Here is a 27,803-nt window from a genome sequence, read left to right on the forward strand (position 1 = left end):
AATCTGGAGTCGGTTTGGAAGGGGGAGAAGTAAATGTTTTAACAAAGTATATATATATAGCAGTAACAGGGAGGGTTTACAAGGGTAAGGGAGAAGGATAAATAGGAAAAAATATATAAACCCAAGCCTGGATGGCCTTGTATTTTTCTGGATGTAAGTGGATTCAGTCCTTTAGAGAGTGTGGGTGCAGCTTGGAGAGAGAGCCAGGCCTAACCACTTGGCCAGTGTAGGAAACCACTGGTTGCTGAAGTTCCTTCAAGCAGGCAAGGCAGGAGAAGAGGGCAACAGCAGCAAATGTCCTGCTTTTTATAGGCTTGCTGGACAGGAAGGGGGAGTGGAATAGACCACCTTTGACCTGGGGGACCCTTCCTCCTGACAGGCGGAAATCAATTCCTTCTCTACCCACCTGGACCAAGTTTCTTTTGTCCTTCTGATGTGCTGGGTTAATAGAGTAGAGTAGAGTAGAGTAGAGTAGAGTAGAGTAGAGTGGAATGGAATGGAATGGAATGGAATGGAATGGAATGGAATAGAATAGAATAGAATAGAATAGAATAGAATAGAATAGAATAGAATAGAATAGAATAGAATAGAATAGAATTAACCAGGTTGGAAAAGACACCATCTAATCAACTAAACCATGACACCAAGCACCCCATCCAATCTCTTCCTAAACACCTCCAGGGATGTTGACTCCACCACCTCCCTGGGCAGCACATTCCAATGGCCAATCTCTCTTTCTGTGAAGAACTTCTTCCTCACCTCCAGCCTAAACCTCCCCTGGTGTAGCTTGAGACTGTGTCCTCTTGTTCTGGTGCTGGTTGCCTGGGAGAAGAGACCAACCCCCACCTGGCTACAACCTCCCTTCAGGTAGTTGTAGACAGCAATAAGGTGTCCCCTGAGTCTCCCATTCTCCAGGTTCTTTTAGTCTGTCCCCCCCATCTTGTCCCTGGCCCAGTTTGGGTGTAACCCAGCACACCCCACTTATAAAACCAGAGGCAAGCCAGGGCCTCAGGGAAAGCTGCTGAGAATGTAGGTTGTACTCATGAGGACGGAGATAGTCCCCAGGTCTCTCTTCAGTGGCAGGTTCCAGAACTGCAGGTTCATGATCCAATGTGTGGATAGCGCAGCACAAATCCAAAGGGAAAGGGACTGCCAAAATCAAAGTGCCCTTAGACAGAGCTGCCACGAGGGGAAACTCGTGCAGCAGCACTGTCTGAGCAGTGCAAGAGCAGCCACGCTGCTGGCCTGTGCCAGACAGCAGCCACAGTGCTGCGGCAGGCAGGGTCGCTCCAGCAGCAGGCAGGGAGCAGGACCCCAGGGCAGGCAGTTCCAGGGAGAAGCCAGGTCCATGGAGAAGCCAGTGAGGTGAGTGCTGATCTCTCCAATTCCATCACAAATCCAGAGCAAAAGCAGAGAGAGTCTAAAATGAGCACCCAAACTGATCCACAAATGAGAGCCAAAATGAGAGCCCAGACCACTTCCTGGTCACTCACTATTTAAGGCTTTCCAAGTGTCCTGGTTTGAGGCTGGTCAGATCCTCTCTTGCCCCTGTGGGGGATAAAAGGATGGCACTCACACAAATGGATGGCAAAAGTGATGGAAAGTTCAAATGGAAAAGCAGTAAGTGTTTTACAGAAGCTACTAAGCATAGTGACAAAGATACCCAAAGCATGCAGAGTCCCTTCCAGCACACCCAAAGGACTCCCAACACTTCCCTTCTCCCCACCTGAGGGTCTACCCAGAGGTTTCCCCCCACTGCTAGGCAAGTCTCTGTCTAGCCAAGTCTGAGACTGGCTCTCCCCCCCACACACACACTTCTCCTCCTGGCATTAGGCCTAGCCAGCCATGAGAGGCTTTGAGATACTTCTCCAGCATTCCCTGATAGGGAGCATCTCCCATGGGAGCAGAGAGGGAAGAAAGAGGAAGAGAAAGACTTTGCAGATGGATTTATGGGGGTGCAGGATTTATGGGTATGAAATACACTGTTTCCTGAGTGTCCACCTTACTGGGTTGGACATTCAGGACACCAGAGGTGTAACTGATGTGGCAGTGACAGGAGGCACCCAGCCTGAACTGCTGCACCTAGGCAATATGTCCAGTGCCAATGCGTACTGGGAGGGAAGAACCCAGCCCACTGCAGTTCCAAACGCCAGCGCAGGCTTCCCCCTGCAGGTGAATACATGTGAGGGGCTCCGGCTCCCGGTGGGAAGAATGGAGCCTTTTACCTGTCCCCCAGGGGGAGGGGAAGGCAATTGCATGCCTTTGTCTTCCCCCATCAAACCTCCACTCATGGAGGTGGGGGAAGTGGGGTTTGGAGCACCCTGTAACACAGGGAAAGTCTGAAGATGAGGGAAAGTCTGAAGGTGACAACCCCAAAACCAAACCAAGAAGTTGTGAATTGTGCTCAAGCCCAGGCTGCAGTCCCTGACTTTGGCCCCCCTGCCCCTTCCACAGGCTTCCTGGCTGGTGAAGTGCACATGCAGTAGAAGGAAAGTCTGCTAATGGCTTCAGAAATGTTCTTATTCACAGCCTGCTTTTCCTTCTTTCCTTCAGAGAGATGCCATTGAATTTGCCAGCTCCGTGAGCTACCCGTGTTTGCTGAGGCCTTCCTACGTTCTGAGGTAAGGCTCAGCTGCCAGAGCTCCCCAGCTCGGGGTTAACAGCTGCCAAAGGTCCTCTGAGGCATGGGTCAGTTAATTTCAGGGGATGTGTGGAAAGCACTGTGCTAGGTGCATGCAGCACCAGGCTGCCCATCTCGATGAGTGGGACAGCTGCTCAAAGCAAGACAGGAAACCAACTGATCCCTGATGTCCATCAGGCAGAGATCAGAAGTAGAACAATAATCATAGGAATGGCTAATTAGTTGCATTAGAGAATCACAGAATGGTCCAGGCCAGAAGGGACCTCCAAAGGTCATCCAGTCCAACCTCCTCTGCAGTCAGCAGAGACATCCTCAACTAGATCAGGTTGCCCACAGCCCTCTCCAGCCTCACCTTGAATATCTCCAGGGATGGAGACTCAACCACCTCCCTGGGCAACCTCTTCCAGTGTTCCACCACCCTCATGGTGCAGAACTTCTTCCTCACATCCAATCTAAATCTGCTCTGCTCTACTTTGAAGCCATTGCCCCTGGTCCTGTCCCTGCAGGCCTTTGCAAACAGTCTCTCTGCAGCCTTCTTGTAGCCCCCTTCAGGTCCTGGAAGATTGCTCTTAGGTCTGCCTGGAGCCTTCTCTTCTGCAGGCTGAACACCCCCAGCTCCCTCAGCCTGTCCTCATAGCAGAGCTGCTCCAACCCCCTGAGCATTTTCATCACCCTCCTCTGGACCCTCTCCATCAGGTCCATGTCCTTCCTGTGTTGAGGGCTCCAGACCTGCACACAGCACTGCAGGTGAGGTCTCAGCAGAGCAGAGCAAAGTGGCAGAATCACCTCTCTGACTCTGCTGGCAATGCTGCTTTGGATGCAGCCCAGGCTGCCCTTGGCCTTCTGTGCTGCAAGCTCACCCTGCCTGCTCCTGTCCAGCTTCTCCCCCACCAGCACCCCCAAGTCCTTTTCCTCAAGGCTGCTTTCTATCCCCTCCTCCCCCAGCCTGTATTGACAGTGAGGATTGTTCCAGCCCAGGTGCAGAACCCTGCACTTGCTCTTGTTGAGCCTCATGAGGTTCCCCTGGGCACCACCTCTGCAGCCTGTGCAGGTCCCTCTGGATGCCATCCTGTCCCTCTGGTGGATCATTTCCTTTTCCATATCTCAAAGCTAACGAGCTGAACCTCTTGCAATGTGCCTTAAGGTTGTTGGAAATCCTACCTGTACCATTAAGGCAAAATATATTTTGTCACCAGGAAAAGCAGAAGTGAGGAGGCTGAGCCCATTTAGTGGGCTTGGCATCTGTTTTCAGCCTCTTGTTTGCTAAGCTTCTCTGCTTCTCAGCATGTTTGATGTCCCTCTGCTGCAGCAGCTGCTTCCCTTTAACCAGCCAGGAGGCAGAGGCACACATTTCTAGCAGCTGGACATTCTGAAGCTGTTACAGCACTCCATGCACACAACAAACTCCCTGCAAGGAGTTTCTTCACGGCTGGATGACAACAGAGAGGCAGTTTGGGGGCACAATGTGCCAGTGAAAATAAATTTGCAACAGGATCCTCTCCACATAGCTAAGTCAAGAGGCACAAAAGTAGTTTTTAGGTTAGAAAATAAACCCCCAAATCAACCTTTTTATTGAGGAAGGATGTGCTTAATGTGCTCCACACTCAAGGGAATACCCTTTAGAAGTGACTGCTAAATGTGGCCTTTCTATCTGGTTTTGGGAGCTTGCAAGCAAGCTTCAGATCAGAAAGACAAGTCATAAACTGCTCCTGATGTCATTCTCCAGGGTTTTGGGGAACCCTTCTTCCAGCTTGCTGTTTCCAGCCACATTAATTTCAGGGCAGGACCTTTCCATGTGAGGATTTGCTAAAAGGTGTGTGGATAGGGGAGGGAGAACCATAGAATCAAGCAGGTTGGAAAAGACCTCAGAGATCATCAAGTCCAACCTATTCCCTCACACCCAACACCTCCTGACACCTAAACCATGGCTCCAAGCACCCCATCCAGTCTCTTCCTAAACACTTCCAGTGACGGTGACTCCACCACCTCCCTGGGCAGCACATCCCAATGGCCAATCACTCTTTCTGTGAAGAACTTTCTCCTCACCTCCAGCCTAAACTTCCCCCTGGCACAGCTTGAAACTGTGTCCTCTTGTTCTGTTGCTGCTTGCCTGGGAGAAAGATGAAACTGCAGAATGCCAGACTTGGAGACAGAAAATGAAAAGCCACAGCACACTGTCTGGCCTCTATTTGCAGAACAGCAGCAGGTCCACAGCTAGGACTTCTTCATCCTTTGAACAGATGCAGCCTGTAATATTTGCCAGTTGCCTTGGAAAACTACCATGCATTTCCCCACTGCTGATCTGCTGTCAGCACCAGCTCACATCCTCAGTGCTGCTGCAGGCATAGGTCCAGGGATTTAATTGAACTCTATTGATTTACATCAGCTGAAGGGGTAGTCTGCTAAGTATAATCACCTAGGTACTTGTGTCTATTTATTTTAGGCTACAGTGACTGATTTCATGGCATAGACTCTGCCTCCACTTTTCCTCACAGCCTTCATGGGCTTGTCCACAACAGCAAAGGGGAATGTGGAGATGACCAGAGTGGTGGAGATGACCACACTAGCACAAGGGGGAAGGAGAGCATCAGTGGTGGAGAGGGTCCAGAGGAGGGCCATGAAAGTGGTCAGGGGGTTGGAGCAGCTCTGCTCCAAGGACAGGCTGAGGGAGCTGGGGAGTTCAGACTGGAGAAGAGAAGGCTCCAGGGAGACCTAAGAGCAACCTTCCAGTACTTGAAGGGGGCTACAGGATGCAGAAAGACTGTTTAAAAGGGCCTGAGGTGACAGGACCAGGGCCAATGGCTTCAAAGTAGAACAGAGCAGATTGAGATTGGGTGTGAGGAAGAAGTTCTGCACCATGAGGGTGGTGGAACACTGGAACAGGTTGCCCAGGGAGGTGGTTGAGGCTCCATCCCTGGAGATATTCAAGGTGAGGCTGGAGAGGGCTGTGGGCAACCTGATCTCGTTGGGGATGTCCCTGCTGACTGCAGAGGGACTTGGACTGGATGAGCTTTGGAGGTCCCTTCCAACCCAGACCATTCTGTGATTCTATGATTCTGTGAAATGACCACTCTGACCCAAGGGGGAAGGTGAGCATCAGTGGTGGAGATGACCACACTGACCCAAGGGGGAAGGTGAGCATGAGTGGTGGAGATGACCACAGTGACCCAAGGGGGAAGGAGAGCATGAGTGGTGGAGATGACCACAGTGACACGCAGGGGTAAGGTGAGCATGAGTGGTGGAGATGACCACAGTGACACGCAGGGGTAAGGTGAGCATGAGTGGTGGAGATGACCACAGTGACACGCAGGGGTAAGGTGAGCATGAGTGGTGGAGATGACCACACTGACCCAAGGGGGAAGGAGAGCATGAGTGGTGGAGATGACCACAGTGACCCAAGGGGGAAGGTGAGCATGAGTGGTGGAGATGACCACAGTGACCCAAGGGGGAAGGTGAGCATGAGTGGTGGTGATGACCACAGTGACCCAAGGGGGAAGGTGAGCATCAGTGGTGGTGATGACCACAGTGACCCAAGGGGGAAGGAGAGCATCAGTGGTGGTGATGACCACAGTGACCCAAGGGGGAAGGAGAGCATCAGTGGTGGTGATGACCACAGTGACCCAAGGGGGAAGGAGAGCATCAGTGGTGGTGATGACCACATCAACACCTTTATAAAAAGGTTCTTGTCTTTAAACAGACTTGAATGGTTCTTGGCCTATGTCCTCCCAGTTTCTCCTCTCTGTTATTACTGAGCTCCTTTTCAGGGGGGCTTTCAGACATGGTGTTTATATCTGCTGTACCTCTCCCTGAAGGACTAAGCCATTAGAGGAGGGGGCCAGTGAAATGCCAGCAAAGAAGAGCTCATTTTCACCAGCATTGGCACTCCCCAGTGGGCTGGGGATTCCTGGCTTCAAGCTGAAGTTAGCAAAGCATCTGAAAGCAGAGCTCACAGCTAACCTGCAGATGTGGTGAAAGTCTGGGTCCTGGGCTGGGTTACCTGCTTGACTAACCGCCTCTGCCGGTCTGGAGGGAGCTCGAAAGGCTTGGGTCATAAAGGGGCTTTGGCAGCAGTGCTAAGGCTAAGCAGGTCTTTGATCCTTCAGTCTGGTTCTGGAGGTCACCTGTCGTCTCTGGAAGGTGTAATGGAGGCTCATTAGGTAACAGCTCTGCCTTTCTTTAGTCAAAAGTAGAGCCAGTAGCTTGAGTCAGGAGCGCAGCCCTGTGAGGAGAGGATGAGAGTCCTGGGGCATATTAATCTGGAAAAGAGAAGACTGAGAGGGGATCTGATCAATGCCTATCAATATCTAAGGGCTGCATGTCAGGAATGAAGGGACAGGGACAGGGTCTGCTCACTTGTGCCCTGGGATAGGCCAAGGGGCAGTGGATATAAACTCCAGCACAGGAGGTTCCACCTCAACATGAGGAGGAACTTCTTCCCTGTGAGGCTCACAGAGCACTGGAAGAGGCTGCCCAGAGAGGTTTTGGAACCTCCTTCTCTGGAGCCTTTCAGCCCTGTCTGGATGTGTTCCTGTGTGACCTGTGCTGGATTCTATGGTCCTGCTCTGGCAGGGGGGTTGGACTGCAAGATCTCTAGAGGTCCCTTCCAATCCCTAACAACCTGTGACCCCTGTGAGGAGCTTGCCTGGCTCCTCTGGCATACACAGGCAGCTGGTGATCCTGGGCTGTGCTGTCTGGCACCCTGATATCTCCTTTGAAGTCAGGAGGGAGGCTGACCTGCTTTCCTTTCTCTGCCCTTCTCACAGTGGGTCTGCAATGAATGTGGTGTTCACTGCAGAGGAAATGAAGAAGTTCTTAGCAGAAGCCACCAGAGTCTCTCAGGTACCACCAGTTTTTGTGCTGCTACTGCCTTTTCCTTCTGTGTTGCTTTATTTGTTTCTCCTCCTCTGTGTTTTCCGTCTCTGTGTTGTGTCTTCTGTGTTCTTTGCCTTCCTTCTTTGGGAAGAAGGTGAGATTTGAGTTTGATTGACTGAGAGAGTTGGGGCTCTTCAGCATGGAGAAGGGAAGGCTCCTTGTGGCCTTCCAGTATCTGAAGGGGGCAACAATAAAGCTGGGGAGGGACTTTTGGGGGTGTCAGGGAGTGATAGGACTGGGGAGAATGGAGCAAAACTAGAAGTGAGTAGATTGAGATTGGATGTCAGGAAGAAGTTGTTCCCCATGAGGGTGGTGAGACACTGGCAGAGGTTGCCCAGGGAGGTGGTGGAAGCCTCATGCCTGGAGGTTTTCAAGGCCAGGCTGGATGTGACTGTGAGCAAGCTGCTGTAGTGTGAGGTGTCCCTGGCCATGGCAGGGGGGTTGGAACTGGATGATCCTTGAGGTCCCTTCCAACCCTGACAATTCTGTGGTTCTATGATTCCTCAGTCTGTTCCCTGGCAGGCAGCCCAGGGGAGCCTGTGCAAGCACCCACTGTGACACCTGCATGGAGCATGGACAGCAGTTGGCTGTTGCACACAGCCACCAATTTCTGACCAGTTAGTTATGTAGATAGGGGTAGGCTGATGGGCTGGGGACCCTTCTTACCCAAGCTTGCAGGCTGTGCCAACCAGCACAGGACAGATCTGTCACTTGATTTGTGAACTGTTTTGCCCTGCTCCAGGCCTCTTCTCTCTTAGCAATGACTTTTTCCCCTCCTTTTTTCCCCCCTCCCTACCATTTTAAGTGCAGGAACATTTGCAAGGTTTTGCTTTGACATTTGACTCTCCAAATCATGTACTGAGCTTCATTTTCCTCTGATACAAATGCATGAGGAGGAACTTCTTTACTGTGAGGGTCGCAGAGCACTGGAAGAGGCTGCCCAGAGAGGTTGTGGAGTCTCCTCTGGAGCCTTTCCATCCCTGTCTGGATGTGTTCCTGTGTGACCTGTGCTGGATTCTCTGGTCCTGCTCTGGCAGGAGGGTTGGATTGGAAGATCTCCAGAGGTTCCTTCCAACCCCTAACATCTTGTGATTCATTTACCAGTGTTGTACAAGGGATGTTTGGAGAGATGGGAAGATGGGAGGGTAAGAAAGGTAAACCATCAGGGTTGAACAGAGAACACACAGGACTCAAAGTCTGACCTTTCAGCAGTTTGGCCTCACCTTTTGGTCAGTTTTCTCCTCGGGTTTTACAGACACCCCCTACTTTTTTTGTTCTAAATTGGAGTGGTCACTGTCCAGAACAGTGCTGTAGCACCATGAACACTACTGTCACAGAAATCCTGGAGGGAGAGTTGAAAAGGATCTCTTTGGAAACACCATAAAATAATAGAATCATAGAATCAACCAAGTTGGAAAAGTCCTCAGAGATGATCAAATCCAACCTATTCCCTAATACCTAACACCTTCTGACAACTAAACTATGGCTCCAAGTGCCACATCCAAGCCTCTTTTGAACACCTTCTGGGACGATGACTCCACCACCTCCCCAGGCAGCCCATTCCAATGGGCAATCACTCTCTCAGTGAAGAACTTTCTCCTCACCTCCAGCCTAAACTTCCCCTGGCACAGCTTGAGACTGTGTCCTCTTGTTCTGGTGCTGGTTGCCTGGGAGAAGAGACCAACCCCCACCTGGCTACAACCTCCCTTCAGAGAGTTGGAGAGAGCAAAAAGGTCTCCCTTGAGCCTCCTCTTCTCCAGGCTAAGCAACCCCAGCTCCCTCAGCCTCTCCTCACAGGGCTGTGCTCCAGACCCCTCCCCAGCTTTGTTGCCCTTCTCTGGACATGTTCAAGTATCTCAGTGTCCTTTTTAAGTTGAGGAGCCCAGAACTGGACACAGTACTCAAGGTGTGGCCTAACCACTGTCAGTGGAATGCAGATGTATTGCTGCTTGGCCTGTGAGTGGTTCCACAGCCCCTGACTCTATTAGTTGTGAGGATTCAGCTGCCCATGAACACCTCTGTGGGACACAAGTTTCATTTAGCCTGGAGAAGAGGAGGCTCAGGGGAGACCTTATTGCCCTCTACAACTACCTGAAAGGTGGTTGTAGCCAGGAAGGGGTTGGCCTCTTCTCTCTAACAACCAGCACCAGAACAAGAGGACACAGTCTCAAGCTGCACCAGGGAAAGTTTAGTTGGAGGTGAGGAGAAATTTCTTCCCAGAGAGAGTTGTTAGCCATTGGGATGTGCTGCCCAGGGAGGTGGTGGAGTCCCCATCCCTGGAGGTGTTCAAGAGGGGATTGGATGTGGCACTTGGTGCCATGGTTTAGTCCTGAGGTCTGTGGTAGCAGGTTGGACTTGATGATCTTTGAGGTCTCTTCCAACCTTGGTGATACTGTGAGACTGTGATTTTTCTAGATACAAAGCCTTGCTTAGCTTCTGCTCCATCCAACAGAGCATCCCCTAGGTAAAGTCTTGTTCCGTCCTCCCAGCTGCTTTGTGTCCTTCTGGCATTCCTCTTGTCAATAACGTCCAAGACTTCTGGTGTGAGCTGAGACAGGTTGGAGTAAACAAGGCTGTGTGCTCATATAAAATCTGCTGGTGAATAACTGCTGCCAGACAGAAAGTTAAAGGACAAGAAGCCACTAAATTTATGAAAGAGTGCAGGCTGTGGCATTGTCCTTGCCTGTGAATTTACCCTTGCACTGATGAATGTAAGAAATTGTGTCTTGGAACTTTCAGAGCTGCTTTATGTATATTTTTTTCAAGAGGAGCCTTTTTGAGCTTGCACAGACTGTCATTCCTCCCCATTTTTATTCTCTAATAAATAGCAGGCAGTTAATAGTGGCTGGGACAGGTAAAATGCTGGGACATAAAGCTGGCCAGGAAGAACAAGGATTGGATTTTTAACCACCTGTGGGAGCAGGTGGCTGGAAGGAGAAAGCATTAGAGGAGAGTGGGAAGTCTGTGCTAACATCCCACAATCAGGCAGGAAGCAGAGGAAGGCATCACAGAACCATGGAATTGTCAGGTTTGGAAGGGACCTCAGGGATCATCCAGTTCCAACCCTCCTGCCATGGGCAGGGACACCTCACACTACAGCAGCTTGCTCACAGCCACATCCAGCCTGGCCTGAGAAACCTTAGCAACAAAGCTACTTGTAGACTTCCCAATCACATGAGCTGGTTTGTGCCAGCCATCAGGCTTGCATTTTAGAAGGTCTGAATATTTTATTAGAACAAAGATGTTAGGTGGTGTTAGGAAAGATGTTAGCAAAGATGTTGCCTCAGTGTTCACTTGATATGGAAACCACTAAAGCTTGAAAGTTTCTGTAGCAACAGCTCTCAATCCCCACTGTATTTTCTGCACTGCTGTTCTAGATTGTGATGATTTGAAACTCTAATTACTTATTTTTTTTTCTCTCTTCCAGGAAGAGTTCAAAACTATCTGCAGTACACTTTGGTATCCTGAGTGCTGGAGGGGATTAATAATTACGCAAAGTAAACTGGTGGCCCTGCTGGGTCACCTCATTTATTGAATCACAGAATTGTCAGGGTTGGAAGGGACCTCAAGGGTCAGCCAGTTCCAACCGCCCTGCCATGGCCAGGGACACCTCACACTACAGCAGCTTGCTCACAGCCACATCCAGCCTGGCCTCAAAAACCTCCAGGCATGAGGCTTCCACCACCTCCCTGGGCAACCTCTTCCAGTCTCTCACCACCCTCATGGGGAACAACTTCTGCCTAACATCCAATCATCAATCCACCCACATCCAGTTTTGCTCCATTGCCCCCAGTCCTATCACTCCCTAACACCCTAAAATGTCCCTCCCCTGCTATCCTGTAGCCCCCTCCAGATACTGGAAGGCCACAAGAAGGTCTCCTCAGAGCCTTCTCTTCTCCAGACTGAACAGCCCCAACTCTCTCAGTCTGTCTCCATAGCAGAGCAGCTCCAGCCCTCTGCTTAACCTCCTGGCCCTTCTCTGGACACCTTCCAGCACCTCCAGATCCTTCCTGCAATAGAGGCTCCAGAACTGGACCCAGTGCTCCAGGTGGGGTCTCAGCAGAGTGGAGCAGAGGGGGAGAATCCCCTCCCTGGCCCTGCTGGCCACACTTCTCTTGCTGCAGCCCAGGCTCTGCTTGGCTCTCTGGGCTGCAAGTGCTCACTGCTGGCTCCTGTTGAGCTTCTCCTCCCCCAGCACCCCCAAGGCCTTTTCTTCAGGGCTGCTCTCCAGACAGTCCCTGCCCAGCCTATATCAGTGCCAGTGCCAGGAGGGCAGCATTGGCCACAGAACATGCTGAGATTCAAGGACAGGTTGTTCCTGGACAGATTACTGGGAGCTTTTGCCTAGGAGACTTAGGAAAGCAGGCAGAGAAATGAGAACAGAATGGCTGAGCTGCCCAGAGCATATGACTCTTCAGCAAACAGCCTTTGGAGAAAGTCATTAAGTATGCCAGGAAGCAGTATGTCCAGGAAGGTGGCTGGGAGGCTTAGGGGTAGGTGGAACAGAAAAGCTTGAAAGGCTTTGGAAGACAGGGTAAGAGGTCACTGGCTCCATGCCCAAGTCCCAGATCTCACTGAATAGTTCTCTGTGATTTTAGCACCTCTCCTACATGGACAGACTGAGAGAGTTGGGGTTGTTCAGTCTGCAAAAGAGAAGGCTCCTGAGGAGACTTAATTGTGGCCTTCCAGTACCTGCAGGGGGCTACAGGAAAGTTGTGGAGGGACTTTTTAGGGTGTCAGGGAGTGACAGGACTGGGGTGGGGGCTGGAATGGAGCATAACTTGAAGTGGGTAGATTCAGATTGGATGTTAGGTAGCTTTTCACCATGAGGGTGGTGAGAGACTGGCAGAGGTTGCCCAGGGAGGTGGTGGAAGCCTCATCCCTGGAGGTTTATCAGGCCAGGCTGGATGTGGCTGTGAGCAAGCTGCTGTAGTGTGAGATGTCCCTGCCCATGATAGGGGTGTTGGAACTGGCTGATCCTTGAGGTCCCTTCCAACCCTGACAATTCTGTGACTGTATGATTTTGCTTAAATTTCCCTGTCATGGTGACCTTCATGATTGCTCAAATGCATGCATCAGTGCCTTTGGGGCAGTCAGTCATGCCAAGTTTTCTCTCTTTATTTCTCTTCAAGGTTCACTTCTCTGTGGAAATATGGATACAAATAGATTGCTCTTGTTGGATTCTCCTCCCATAGGTTTTCCAGTGAGGATTAGTGGAGTACCTGGATGATCCCCCAAAGTGTTCTCAAACAAAAGCTTTTATTCTTTTGCCTTCTCTTGTGGACAGGATCACCCTGTGGTACTCACAAAATTCATTGAAGACGCCCGTGAGGTGGAAATGGATGCTGTAGCCAAGGCAGGAAGAGTAAGACCTTCACTTTGCTTTGCTGCTAAACCTGGGAAAAAATCATGTGGTTTGAATGATTCAATCTACAGCCATGGACTGGGACCTTGCCAGGCTGGACAGATGGGCAGAGTCCAAGGGCATGAGGTTTAACAAGTCTGAGTGCTGGGTTCTGCCTGTTGGCTACAACAACCCCATGCAGTGCCACAGGCTGGGGACAGAGTGGCTGGAGGGCAGCCAGGCAGAGAGGGACCTGGGGGTACTGGTTGATAGTAGGCTGAACATGAGCCTGTGGTGTGCCCAGGCAGCCAGGAGGGCCAATGGCATCCTGGCCTGCATCAGGAACAGTGTGGCCAGCAGGAGCAGGGAGGTCATTGTGCCCCTGTACACTGCATTGGTTAGGCCACACCTTGAGTCCTGTGTCCAGTTCTGGGCCCCTCAGTTTAGGAAATATGTTGAGGTGCTGGAAGGTGTCCAGAGAAGGGCAAGAAAGCTGGGGAGGGGTCTGGAGCACAGCCCTGTGAGGAGAGGCTGAGGGAGCTGGGGTTGCTTAGCCTGGAGAAGAGGAGGCTCAGGGGAGACCTCTCCACAACTCCCTGAAGGGAGGTTGTAGCCAGGTGGGGGGTGGTCTTTTCTCCCAGGCAGCCTATGACAGAAGGAGAGGACACAGTCTCGAGCTGTGCCAGGGGAAGTTAGGGCTGGATGTGAGAAAGAAATTCTTCCCAGGAAGAGAGATTGGCCTTTGGGACGGGCTGCCCAGGCAGGTGGTGGAGTCACCATCACTGGAAGTGTTTAAAACCAGCCTGGATGAGACAGTGCCATGGGTTAGTGTTGGGTGATAAGTTGGACCTGATGATCTCAAAGGTCTTTTCCAACCTGGTTAATTGTGTGTGATTCTGTATAATTCTGGATTCATGCTGAGTAGAGAAACAAGAAAAGATTAATTCATCTTTGTTCTAAAACGCCTGTGCCTGAAAAGATCAACCCACCTGATTTTACACACCTAAACAGCTCTTGGTTTAGGCAATTCTTAGCCATGTGAACCCTTTAGAGGATAATTTTGGCTGGATTTACAAATCACTGCCTTCACAAATGGCTTTTAGCAGAGCTGCATCAGCAGGTGTTATGATCTAAACCACTGTTATTTTGTTAGTACAGCTTCACCTTGCTTTTCATTATTAATCAATGGCTGTTCTCTCTCTCTCTCCCTCTCTCTCTCTCTCACACACACACACACAAAGCTCAAACCAACCCCACACAGGAAAATCACAGACTCCTCACTGAATAGAAATAGTCTGGTTTCAGTATTCATCTTTAATTAGCAGACAGCATCACTTGATTTTTTGGTATGGAGGTAGTGCACCTTGATGGAATTCATTCAGCTGAAACCCCCTGGGCCTGAATTGGCTCTGCTTGCTGTTCTCTGTAGAATCATAGAATTCCCAGGGTTGGAAGGGACTTCAAGGATCAGCCAGTTCCAACCCCCCTGCCATGGCCAGGGACACCTCACACCAGAGCAGCTTGCTCACAGCCACATCCAGCCTGGCCTGAATAACCTCCAGGGATGAGGCTTCCACCACCTCCCTGGGCAACCTCTTCTAGTCTCTCACCACCCTCATGGGGAAGAACTTCCATGGTTAAAATAAACCAAAGGATAGTGGAAAGGGGGGGAAATACACAGCTGATGTTAGTCCATTCTTGTTTGCAGTGGGGAGTGACTACTGTTTTGTGTTTGTGGCAAGCAGAACTCAGAGAGCTGGTTTAATGGCTAATTAGCTTAATTACCTTTTGCCTAGTCTGAGTCAATATGTGTTAGAGAAAGAGAAGCATAGGATCTCCAGACTGTGGTAGGTTTTATCACCCTCAGAGTTTGCTTATCCATGGGACTTAAAAAACTCCAAGAGGAACTCTCTGAAAGCACATCTGTCTATGAAAGCCATGTGTGCTGCTGCTTACTCTGCTCTGCTGAGACCCCACCTAGAATCAGGGGGCCACTTCTGGTGTCCCCAGCATAAGAAGGACACAGAGCTGTTGGTGTGACTCCAGAGGAGGCCACAAGGATGATCCAAGGCCTGGAGCAGCTCTGCTATGAGGACAGGCTGAGGGAGCTGGGGGTGTTCAGCCTGGAGAAGAGAAGGCTCCAGTGGGACCTTGGATCTGCCTTCCAATGCCTGAAGGGAGCCTGTTCATATATCTTGTGTCTGCTTCAGGCATCTTCCTCCTAACATCTTGGGAAGTTCTCTTTTTCCTCCCTTGCTCTCCTCCTTGGGACACAGCTCTGTTTAGGAGGCTGTGCTGCTGGGCTGGACAGTGGGGAAGCAGTTGCTGGGGGAGGGTGAGGTGGTGTGGTGGGTTGAAAGTCTTATAAGGAGAGGCTGAAGGACCTGGGGCTTTTTAGTATGGAAAAGGGAAGACTTAGAGGGGATTTAATAAATGTGTATAAATATCTGAGGGCTGGCTGTCAGGAGGGAGGGGACAGGCTCTGCTCACTTGCTGCCTGTGATAGGACAAGGAGCAATGGATGTAAGCTGCAGCACAGGAGGTTCCACCTCAACACAAGGGGGAACTTCTTTACTGCAAGGATCACAGAGCACTGGAACAGGCTGCCCAGAGAGGTTGTGGAGTCTCCTTCTCTGGAGACTTTCAAGGCCTGTCTGGATGCATTCCTCTCTGACCTGAGCTATATTGTATGGTCCTGCTCTGACAGTGGGGTTGGACTCAATGATCTCTTTGGGTCCCTTCCAACCCCTGATACCCTGTGAAAGTCATCCCCTAGCTAACTGGAATTTACCACTAGATTATACTACATCCCCCCCCCCCAAACAAAACAAAACCAAACCCCACAAACAATGAAGAACCCCCAAACTCAGAAAGCAAAGTGGCAGTTATATTTACAAAAGGTAAGCTAAAATCTGGATGTATAAAATGCAGTGAATATGGACATATGGACATATGTAGGGGGCTACAGGAAGGCTGGGGAGGGACTTCTCAGGATCTCAGGTAGTGCTAGGACTAGGGGGAATGGAATGAAGCTGGAGGTGGGGAGATTGAGGCTGGAGGTGAGGAGGAAGTTCTTCCCCATGAGAGTGGTGAAGCCCTGGAATGGGTTGTCCAGGGAGGTGGTTGAGGCCCCGTCCTTGGAAGTGTTTAAGCCCAGGCTGGCTGAGGCTGTGGCCAGCCTGACCTAGTGTGGGGTGTCCCTGCCCATGGAACTAGATGACCCTTGTGGTCCCTTCCAACCCTGACTGATTCTATGAAAATATATTTACATATATTTACAATTCAGGAATAAAAAACCCACAAATACAAGGATCCCCTTGTACAGAATCATCCCCCACTGGAATACCCAGAGGGCTTCCACAGCCTCCTCCCACCTACCCCCTTTTGTTTGGTACCTTCAGAGACATGACACAAGTCAGTTCAGCCAGCAGAAGGTCAGGATAGAGATGAGGGAGCAAAACAAAGCACAATGTCAGAGAAGGACAAAAGGAGAAGAGAGTCATTTGTGCTGGTTGAGGGAGGGGATTCTCCCCCTCTGCTGAGACCCCACCTGGAGCACTGTGTCCAGTTCTGGAGCCTCTATTGCAGGAAGGATCTGGAGGTGCTGGAAGGTGTCCAGAGAAGGGACACGAGGATGAGCAGAGGGCTGGAGCTGCTCTGCTCTGGAGACAGACTGAGAGAGTTGGGGCTGTTCAGTCTGGAGAAGAGAAGGCTCTGAGGAGACCTTCTTGTGGCCTTCCAGTATCTGAAGGGGGCTACAGGAAAGCTGGGGAAGGACTTTTTAGGGTGTTAGGGAGTGATAGGACTGGGGGGAATGGAGCAAAACTAGGAGTGGGTAGATTGAGATTGGATGTTAGGAAGAAGTTGTTCCCCATGAGGGTGGTGAGACACTGGCAGAGGTTGCCCAGGGAGGTGGTGGAAGCCTCATGCCTGGAGGTTTTTGAGGCCAGGCTGGATGTGGCTGTGAGCAAGCAGCTCTAGTGTGAGGTGCCCCTGGCCATGACAGGGGGGTTGGAACTGACTGATCCTTGAGGTCCCTTCCAACCCTTCCAATTCTGTGTTTCCCTCATTCCAAACTTTATCCTAGTCAGTGAGCCAATGGAATGATATAGACGAGTCACTTGTGATTCTTTTTTACCCACTGGTAATGCTTTTTATCCTTCATCCTCTACTCAAAGATGCCCAGAAAGTTCCTACTCTTGTTTATGACTAAGACACTAAGCTAAGCTCCCAGCCCCAAAGCACAAGAGGTGGCTAACTGCTCTCTTGTTACTGCACACAGGTTATCTCCCATGCCATTTCCGAGCACGTCGAGGACGCAGGCGTCCACTCCGGTGATGCCACCCTGGTGTTACCCACACAGACCATTAGCCAGGGAGCCTTGGAGAAGGTAAGTGTTGCACTGGCACTGAAAAGAGAGACAGAACTAAGAGCTTCAATCTGCTTTCCCCCTTTGCTTGGGAGAACTGAGTCACCAGCGTGTCCTTGCTACTGAATTTCCCAGAGATGTCTTTAACTGCACACAGATTGGTGATGGCAGGTTGAGACTGGGTATCTGTGTGGCAGTTCAGGCTGGGTGCCTCCTGTCACTGCCACATCAGTTACACCTCTGGTGTCCTGAGTGTCCAACCCAGTAAGGTGGACACAGGAAACAGTGTATTTCATACCCATAAATCCTGCACCCCCATAAATCCATCTGCAAAGTCTTTCTCTTCCTCTTTCTTCCCTCTCCGCTCCCATGGGAGATGCTCCCTATCAGGGAATGCTGGAGGAGTATCTCAAAGCCTCTCATGGCTGGCTAGGCCTAATGCCAGGAGGAGAAGTGTGTGTGTGGGGGGGGGGGGAGGAGAGGCAGTCTCAGACTTGGCTAGACAGAGACTTGCCTAGCAGTGGGGGGGAAAGAAAGAGCCTTGGGGGTTTTGGGTAGACCCTCAGGTGGGGAGAAGGGAAGTGTTGGGAGTCCTTTGGGTGTGCTGGAAGGGACTCTGCATGCTTTGGGTATCTTTGTCACTATGCTTAGTAGCTTCTGTAAAACACTTACTGCTTTTCCATTTGAACTTTCCATCACTTTTGCAACCATTTGTCTGAGTGTCATTCTTTTGTCCCTCCCAGGGGCAGGAGAGGATCTGCCTGGCCTCAAACCAGTGCAACCAGGCCTTGAGATACTCCTCCACTGTTACCCAATAGGGAGCATCTCCCACAGGTGCAGAGAGGGAAGAAAGAGGAAGAGAAGGACTTTGCAGATGGATTTATAGGGTGCAGGATTTATGGATATGAAATATGCTGTTTCCTGTGTCCCCCTACTGGGTTGGACACTCAGGACACTGGAGGTGTAACTGATGTGGCAGTAACAGGAGGCACCCAGCCTGAACTGCCACAATCAGGAAGAAGTTCTTCACCATGAAGGTGGTGGAACACTGGAACAGGTTGCCCAGGCAGGTGGTTGAGGCCCCACCCCTGGAGGTATTCAAGGTGAGGCTGTACAGGGTTCTGGGCAACCTGATCTGGTTGAGGATGTCCCTGCTGACTGTAGGGAGGTCAGACTGGATGAGCTTTGGAGGTCCCTTCCAGCCTGGACTGTTCTATGAATCTGCTTAACAATAACCTCTGCTTTGTCCAGTTAAGAGCATGCTAAACCTAGTGAGCAGAAGTTGTCTAAGAGGAGATGCTGTGTTGCCTTTAGATGTTGCCAAAGCACTGTTAATACTGTCTCTGGATTGCATGGCAGCTTGGTGCTGAGGAAGGGCTGGAGACTGTTCGATAGTGCACCCTGCTGCCGTCCTGGTAATTGAAGGGCTGTCTGCTAAGAGGTCTTCCCTACCTCAGTGCTTTGTTTCTGGAGGATGGAAGGTGAAAGGAACTTGATTGTGGGGACAGCATACTCCACAGATGAATTTTACAGCAGTAACTTGATAATCAGGGTGACCTGATCTAGTTGAGGATGTTCCTGCTCTCTGCAGGGGGGTTGGACAAGGTGAGCTTTAGAACTCCCTCCCAAGCTGGGTATAAGATTCTATGGAGAGAAATGGCCATTGCTTTTCTAAAATGGCCACCAGAGCACACTGCTGGCTCATGGTCAACCTCCTATCCAGCAGGACCCACAGGTCCCTTTCCCCTTCACTTCTCTCCAACAGCTCAGTCCCCAACCTATCCTGCTCCATGGGGTTGTTCTTTCCCTCTGCCCTTGCCCTTGTAAAGTTTCATTCCATTTCTCCCTGCCCAGCTCTCAGCCTGTCCAGGTCTGGCTGAATGACAACACAACCCTCCTGTGTCAGCCTGGTATCCTCAGCAAACTTGCTGGTAGTGCCCTCTGTGCCCTCATTCAGCTCATTGATGAATATATTGAGCCTGAATGTGGCTGTGAGCAAGCTGCTGTAGTGTGAGGTGTCCCTGGCCATGGCAGGGGGTTGGAACTGGATGATCCTTGAGGTCCCTTCCAACCCTAAACAATTCTATGATTCTATGATATGGAATGGAATGGAATGGAATGGAATGGAATGGAATGGAATGGAATGGAATGGAATGGAATGGAATAGAATAGAATAGAATAGAATAGAATAGACCAGGTTGAAAGAGACCTTCAAGATCATCGCGTCCAACCTATCATCCAGCACAACCTAATCAAGTAAACCATGGCACCAAGCACCCCATCAAGTCTCCTCCTGAACACCTCCAATGATGGTGACCCCACCACCTCCCTGGGCAGCCCATTCCCATGGGCAATCACTCTCTCTGTGTAGGATTTCCTCCCAACATCCAGTCTGAACCCCCTCTGGTGCATCTTGAGACTGTGTCCTCTTGTTCTGGTGCTGGGTGCCTGGGAGAAGAGACCAACATCTGCCTGTCCACAACCTCCCTTCAGGGAATTGTAGAGAGCAATACCCAGTACTGACCCCTGAGGGTCTCCACTAGACACAGGCCTCCAACTGGACTCCAGGTTGCCAGGCAAATTCAGTGTTTGGTTCTGAGAGAGGATGTTGTTGCCAGAGTGAGGGTATGGAGGAAAACAAGCTAGGGCAGAGCCACACCACCTTTAAAGGAATCTACCTGTTAGAGGATTGACTGCCAGAATGCTGTTTCTCTTGAGGCACTGGTTGATTGATATATACATACATTTTAACTGCAGCTGTTTGTTTTTGACAGGTAAAAGCTGCTACCAAAAAGATTGCAAAAGCCTTTGCCATCTCTGGCCCCTTCAACATTCAGTTCCTGGTGCGAGGCAACGATGTGCTGGTAAGAGCTCTGTTGGATGCTGAAGGAATGCAACCTCTCAGTTTGGATCACCAGGTGCATGGTTCCTGTCCTGCCAGCCACCTGTGGGTTACTAACCTGCATTCCCTGACAATATGTAGCTCACCTATGCCATTCCTAGGCCCCCAGCAATCCTTCCCTCTGGGCCAGAGAGCATCCTCCACTGCCTTCACGCTGAGGGTACAGGAAGTCTGGTGGCACTACCTGTCAGGCCCATCTTTGTTGCACTGTGGGCTGCTGTCCTTCCCAAAAGAATGGAATGGAATAGAATGGAATGGAATAGAGTAGAATAGAATAGAATAGAATAGAATAGAATAGAATAGAATAGAATAGAATAGAATAGAATAGAATAGAATAGAATAGAAGTAGAGTAGACCAGACCATGTTGGAAGAGACCTTCAAGATCATCACGTCCAACCCATCATCCAACACCACCTAATCAACTAAACCAAAAGGATCAGTCTTGGTCACAATGGGGAGGAGTGGGACCTGTGGCTCATCCTATGAACCAAATGGCATTGCTTTTAGGTCTCTGATATCTTCCAACTTTAGCTATTTTCATCACTGAAATGAGGGCTTTGTAGATCAAGGGAGGTTCTCCTTCCACTCTACTCTGCCCTAGTGAGGCTTCACCTGGAATATTGCATCCAGTTCTGGGCTCCCCAGTTCAGGAGGGACAGGGATCTGCTGGAGGGAGTCCAAGGGAGGGCTGCAATGATGCTGAAGGGACTGGAGCCCTACCTGGTGAGGAGAGGCTGAGAGCCCTGGGGCTGTTTAGTGTGGGGAGAAGAAGACTGAGAGGGGATCTGATCAATGTCTATCAATATCTGAGGGCTTGGAGTCAGGAAGAAAGGGACAGGGACGGGACAGGGACAGCACAGGAGGTTCCAGCTCAACATAAGGAAGAACTTATTCACTGTGAGGGTGACAGAGCACTGGAAGAGGCTGCCCAGAGAGGTTGTGGAGTCTCCTTCTCTGGAGCCTTTCCATCCCTGTTTGGATGTGTTCCTGTGTGACCTGTGCTGGATTCTCTGGTCCTGCTCTGGCAGGGGGGTTGGACCAGGAAGATCTCCAAAGGTGCCTTCTTACCCCTAAGATCCTCTAATCCTGTAAAGAAAAGAATGCAATTTCAGTGTTTAAGCTTTTACTATCAACCATCAAGATGGTTATCTAAATAGCATCATTAACAGAGAATGTCTAACCCTTTATGAGTGACAATCAGATTTCTCTTGCTAATGGAAGGAGGTCAGAGGAGTGTCAGTAGAGTATGGCTGAGAAAGTGGTGAATGGAGAGAAAACCTGAGGTGGTATAGAAGAGATGCATCGTTGCTGAAAGAACCTGGGTTAGGGATATTGTTTGAGGAAGATATACTTACTGCTCTTCACCTTGGTTCTGTTTCACACATAGAAAGCTACAGGAAAGCTGAGGAGGGACTTTTGAGGGTGTCAGGGACTGATAGGATTGGGGGGAATAGAGCAAAAAGTGGGTGGATTCAGATTGGATGTTAGGAAGAAGTTCTTCCCCATGAGGGTGGTGAGAGACTGGCAGAGGCTGCCCAGGGAGGTGGTGGAAGCCTCATCCCTGGAGGTTTTTGCAGCCAGGCTGGATGTGGCTGTGAGCAAGCTGCTGTAGTGTGAGGTGTCCCTGGCCATGGCAGGGGGGCTGGAACTGGCTGATACTTGAGGTCCCTTCCAAACCTGGCAATTTTATGATTCTACAGGTATGCAGAAACTCCACAAAGGACCAGAATGGAGTTTCCCCTTCCTTTCTTTCCCACATCTCTGTTTACCTTTTCTCTCAACAAATCCCTTTTTCATTTTGTCTTGACTCACCCCTCCATGCTCACCTTCATCCTGCCCTCATTCTCACAGCAGTTGCTCTTTTGCTGATGGGCTGCATGGTGCACTTCCCAGCAGGAGGCAAAAACTCTGTTTCTTGCTTGGATCACTGAGTGACTTCTGCATGTACCTGAGGAAAGTTGATAAGGGCAGCCCAGTCATGCAAGAGGCATCACTACCATAGAAGAAGAACAAGATGGGCTTCTAGAGGTTGTACCTAATGCCTGTGCATAGGTTTCCATGCCTCTGGCACCTTAGAGTTGCAGAACATCATAGAGTCATAGCATCCCCCAGGTTGATTCAGGCTCCTTGTACCTCAGCCTGGCTGCTACCCATCCCTCATGTGGTGGTTTGAGCCTTAACTGGGGCTTAAAAGCTCAGATTGGGGCAAGGCTGAGAATCCCTCCCCTGCTTCCCCGCTCCTCTTTCCCAATAGGGAGAGAAAAAAGGGAGGGGAGCAAATCCACCAAGAATCCATTATCTGAAGGGGGCCTACAAGAAGGCTGGGGAGGGACTTCTCAGGATCTCAGGTAGTGATAGGACTAGGGGGAATGGAATGAAGCTGGAGGTGGGGAAATTCAGGCTGGAGGTGAGGAGGAAGTTCTTCCCCATGAGAGTGGTAAAGCCCTGGAAGGGGTTGTCCAGGGAGGTGATTGGGGCCCTGTCCCTGGAGGTGTTTAAGCCCAGGCTGGATGAGGCTCTGGCCAGCCTGATCTAGTGTGGGGTGTCCCTGCCCATGGCAGGGGGGTTGGAACTAGATGATCCTTGTGGTCCCTTCCAACCCTGACTGATACTATGATAGGAGTCTGGAGCACAGCCCTATGAGGAGAGGCTGAGGGAGCTGGGGTTGCTTAGCCTGGAGAAGAGGAGGCTCAGGGGAGACCTTCTTGCTGTTTACAACTACCTGAAGGGAGGTTGTAGCCAGGTGGGGGTTGGTCTCTTCTCCCAGGCAAGCAGCACCAGAACAAGAGGACACAGTCTGAAGCTGTGCCAGGGGAAGTTTAGGCTGGATGTTAGGTAGAAGTTCTTCACAGAGAGATTGGCCTTTGGCATGGGCTGCCCAGGGAGGTGGTGGAGTCCCCATCACTGGAGGAGGAAGAGACTGGATGGGCTTCTTGGTGCCATGGTTTAGTTGATTAGATGGTGTTGGATGATAGGTTGGACTCAATGATCTCAAAGGTCTCTTCCAACCTGGTTAATGCTTTTCTATTCTATTCTAAATGAAGAGGAAACTGATAATGAAAAATAACTTGGGTTCAGCTTGGAAGTAGAGAGGCAAAGAATTTTTCTTTAAACACTATATATATATATATATTTATGTAACAATGACATGCAAGGTTCACATGGGTAAGGAACAAGGATGGATGGGAAAAGGAAAAGAAATGTGAGATACAGAACTAGTCCTTTGCAAAGTGTGGAAGCAGCAGGGAGGACCACATGGCAGGGGAGCAGCAAGCCAGCAGCAACTCTCCTTCATCCCCACAAAGCAGAAGGAAGAGAGAGCAATGGCTGCAATGTCCTCCCTTTTATACTCCTGCTGGACAAAGTGGGGGGGAGGGAGTGGAACAGACCAAGTCAGTTTCCCAGGGGAAAAAACCCCCTCCAGGGAGGGCAAACACTCTCACAAGCCCTCCCCCCCTGCTTTCAGGATGGGCATAGCCCATCACCACCTCACTGCTGATTGTGATATTGAGCACCATTTCTCCATCTCTTCTGTGGCAATCTGAAGAGCCTCCCTGCCAAGAGGAGTGAGGGCTGACTGGCAGAAATATGAATCACTCTGTTTCTTCACTGCTCAGTGCCTGATACTTCTCCTTTCTAATCCCCCACCCCCCTAAGGTCATAGAGTGCAACCTGCGTGCCTCCCGCTCCTTCCCATTCGTGTCGAAGACTCTGGGTGTGGACTTCATCGACGTGGCCACAAAAGTGATGATTGGAAAGGAGGTTGAGGAGTCATCCCTCCCCACACTGGAACATCCCATTATTCCATCCAAATATGTTGGGATTAAGGTATGGTTTCCAGAAGAACACCAAAAAAGCCCCAACCTAACCCCATACAGCAGAGCCAGCACCTGGCGCCCTCACAGCCAAGTTAGTGCCTCAGGACCCAGAGAGAGCAATTTACTCACTGGCCAGAGGCCAAACTGACCTTTTGGAGTTGCTGTCAAGATGAAGTATGTTGGGAATTTCAGAGAAAAAAAACTTCAGAGGAAAATGATCCAGTGATTATTAAGAGAATCATCCTTCCTTTATTTCTTCCTTCTGACCTCCTATGAATCATGCTTCTGAACTGCATAATAAATCACAGAGTCACAGAGACATTCAGGTTGGAAAAGAGCCTCAGCATCTCCAAGTCCAACCCAGAGCCCTACTCTACAAGGTCACCCCTAAACCACAGCCCCAAGCACCACAGCCAAACCACCTTGAAACACATCCAGCCTTGGGGACTCCACCACCTCCCTGGGCAGCACATTCCAAGCCCTGACCATGCCTGATGGGGAAAAATTCTTCCTCCTGTCCACTCTGAACCTGCCCTGCTGCAGCTTGAGGCTCTTCCCTCTTCTTCTATGGCTAATGACCTGTGAGAAGAGACCAGCACCCAAGCTCTCCACAACCTCCTTTCAGGGAGCTGTAGAGAGCCAGGAGGTCTCCCCTCAGCCTCCTCTGCTTCACACTAACCATCCCCAGCTCCTGCAGTTGCTCTCCATCGATTTCTTCTCCAGGCCCTTCCCCAGCTTCCTTGCCCTCCTCTGCCCTGGCTCCAGCACCTCCACATCTCTCCTGTCTTGAGGTGCCCAAAACTGGACACAGCACTCGAGGTGTGGCCTCCCCAGAGCTGAGTGCCAGGGGACAATCCCCTCCCCTGCTGCTGCTGGACACAGCATTGCTGATCCCAGCCAGGGATGCCTTTGGCTTTCTTGGCCACCTGGGCACACTGCTGGCTCCTCTTCAGCTGCTTGTCCCTTAGCACCCCCAGGTCCCTTTCTGCCAGCAGCTTTCCAGCCACACTGCCCCAAGCTTGGAGGATTCCTTGGGGTTGTTGTGACTTAAGTGCAGGCCCTGGCACTTGGCCTTGTTGGAGCTCCTCTTTGTAATGTTGTCCATGGATCCAATCTATCCAAGTCCCTGTCTAGGGCCTTCTTGCCCTGGTGCAGATCAACACTGACACCTCACTTGGTGCCATCTGTGAACTCACTGCTGATCCACTCTATGTGCTCTTGCAGAACTGGGCACTGCATTCAGTTTATTTCATTATCTTACATATGGGGATAGGACCAAGTTTGTGTTTTGAGTTCCCCCTTCCCCCAGTTTTATCTTGGGACATGGGCTTTGGAATGCACAAAATCCTCTTTATATGCACCACCAGTTCAAATTGGTCTGGAGAAGAGAAGGCTCAGAGGGGACCTTCTTGTGGCCTTCCAGTATGTGGAGGGGACTGCAGGAAAGCTGAGGAGGGAGTTTGTAGCATGTCAAGGAGTGATAGGACTGGGGGGGATGGAACAAAACACGAAGTGGGGAGATTCAGATTGGATGTCAGGAAGAAGATGCACCCCATGAGGGTGGTGAGACACTGGAAGAGGTTGCCCAGGGAGGTGCTAGAAGCCTTATCCCTGGAGGTTTTGAAGGTTGGGCTGGATGTGGCTGTGAGCAAGCTGCTGTAGTGTGAGGTGTCCCTGCCCATGGCAGTGGGATTGGAACTGGATGATCCTTGAGGTCCTTTCCAACCCTGACAATTCTGTGATTCAGAAAATGGGGTGACCCAGCAGGGCCAAGAGGGGCCAAGAAGTTATTAAACTTCTCCAGCACTCAGGATACCAAAGTGTGTTGCATCAAAGTGCTAACATCTTTCCTAACATCAGCTAACATCTTTGCTCTAATAAAATATTCAGACCTTCTAAAATGCAAACCTGATGGGTGCCACAAACCAGCTCATGTGATTGGGAGGTCCTGAAGTAGCTTTGTACTTTACTTTGCTGCCACAGAAGGGCATTCTAATTTATTGATTTATTTATTTAATGTTGCAGTATCATAGTATATTGCAGGTTGGAAGGGACCTCAAGAGATCATTGGGTCCAACCCCCCTGCCTAAGCAGTTTTGTCCTGCTCCTAAGAATCATAGAGTTGTAGAATTGTCAGGGTTGGAAGGGACCTCAAGGATCAGCCAGCTGCAACCCCCCTGCCATGGCCAGGGACACCTCACACCACAGCAGGTTGCTCACAGCCACATCCAGCCTGGCCTGAAAAACCTCCAGGGATGAGGCTTCCACCACCTCCCTGGGCAACCTCTGCCAGTCTCTCACCACCCTCATGGGGAACAACTTCTTCCTGACGTCCAAACTGAATCTCCCCACTTTTTGTTTTTCTCCATTCCCCCCAGTCCTATCACACCCTGACACCCTCAAAAGTCCCTCCCCAGCTTTCCTGTAGCCCCTTTCAGATACTGGAAGGCCACAAGAAGGTCTCCTCAGAGCCTTCTCTTCTCCAGACTGAACAACCCCAACTCTCTCAGTCTGTCTCCACAGCAGAGCAGCTCCAGCCCTCTGCTCACCCTCGTGGCCCTTCTCTGGACACCTTCCAGCACCTCCAGATCCCTCCTGGAATAGAGACTCCAGAACTGGACACAGTGCTCCAGAGTGGAGCAGAGGGGAAGAATCACCTCCCCTGACCTGCTGGCTCTGCTTCTCTTGCTGCAGCCCAGGCTCTGCTTGGCTCTCTAGCAAGACTTTTTCAGTTTTATAAATGTCTATTTAGACCTGGGGCTTCCATGCTGTTATTAGCTAAACTGTCAAAGAGTTCTTTCTGTCTCTCCTGGGAGTGCTGGCTGCAGAGCAGAATACCCAGCTCCACTCCTCAAAGCTTCCCCACAAAGCCTTTTATGATGCTTGTGTTCTGTGTGGATTTGTCAGGTAGAAAAACCCTGCTAATACTTTTGGAAGTGCTAACCTTTGAAAAGACATTCCAGTTAAACCTGCCTCACCCTGCTAGCTCATGCAGCCTATTTTCTGTCCTTAGATGTTTTATTGCTAGGAATATTTGCATGGAAATGGGATTTTGTTTCTTCAGCAGGTCTTAAATGCACTGAGAATGCAAAACTCTCCTTCACAGAATCACAGAATCACAGAGTGTTAGGGGCTGGAAGGGACCTCAAAAGCTCATCCAGTCCAACCCCCCTGCCAGAGCAGGGTCACCTACAGCAGGTCACACAGGAACACATCCAGGTGGGGTTGGAATATCTCCAGAGAAGGAGACTCCACAACCCCCCTGGGCAGCCTGCTCCAGGCCTCTGTCACCCTCACAGGGAAAAAATTCCTCCTCCTGTTTCCATGGCACTTCCTCTGCCTCAGCTTCCACCACTGCCCTTGTGCTGGCATTGGGCATCCCCCAGCAGAGCCTGGCTCCAGCCTCTGGGCACTCCCCCTGCACAGCTTTAGCAACAGCAATGAGGTCACCTCTCAGGCTCCTCCTCTCCAAGCTCCAGAGCCCTCAGCTCCCTCAGATTCTCCTCGATTCTCCCTCAGCAGGGAGATGTTCCACTGCCACCAGCATCTTTGTGGCTCTGCTCTGGACTCTTTCAAGCAGTTCCCTGAGGTCCTTCCTGAGCTGAGGTTCCCAGAACTGGACACAATATTCCAGATGTGGCCTCACCAGGGCAGAGTAGAGGGGGAGGAGAACATCTTTCCACCTACTAACTACACTCCTTCTAATCCACCCCAGGATGTCATTGGCCTTCTTGGCCACCAGAGCACATTGCTGGCTCATGGTCAACCTCCCATCCACCAGGACCCCCAGGTCCCTTTCACCTTCCCTGCTCTCTAGCAGGTCCATTCCCAACCTATACTGGTGCATGAAGTTGTT

The 27,803-nt window shown here is 50.7% G+C and overlaps 1 protein-coding gene across 1 annotated transcript in view; it reads left to right on the plus strand.

Moving 5' to 3' along the window:
- The window catches only part of CPS1 (carbamoyl-phosphate synthase 1), a 144,705-nt gene that overhangs the window by 104,105 nt on the left and 12,797 nt on the right, over nucleotides 1-27,803 (plus strand). Inside the window, exons 26-31 of the mRNA XM_068160742.1 lie at nucleotides 2,554-2,621; nucleotides 7,405-7,480; nucleotides 12,801-12,878; nucleotides 17,140-17,247; nucleotides 20,001-20,090; nucleotides 23,787-23,957. Of these exons, the coding sequence (XP_068016843.1) occupies nucleotides 2,554-2,621; nucleotides 7,405-7,480; nucleotides 12,801-12,878; nucleotides 17,140-17,247; nucleotides 20,001-20,090; nucleotides 23,787-23,957 (591 nt within the window). The remainder of the gene's footprint in view (nucleotides 1-2,553; nucleotides 2,622-7,404; nucleotides 7,481-12,800; nucleotides 12,879-17,139; nucleotides 17,248-20,000; nucleotides 20,091-23,786; nucleotides 23,958-27,803) is intronic.

Source organism: Melanerpes formicivorus, unplaced genomic scaffold (genome assembly GCF_026170545.1).
Source record: "Melanerpes formicivorus ecotype bairdi unplaced genomic scaffold, bMelFor1.0.p_v2 SCAF_52, whole genome shotgun sequence".
NCBI classification, from domain to species: domain Eukaryota; kingdom Metazoa; phylum Chordata; class Aves; order Piciformes; family Picidae; genus Melanerpes; species Melanerpes formicivorus.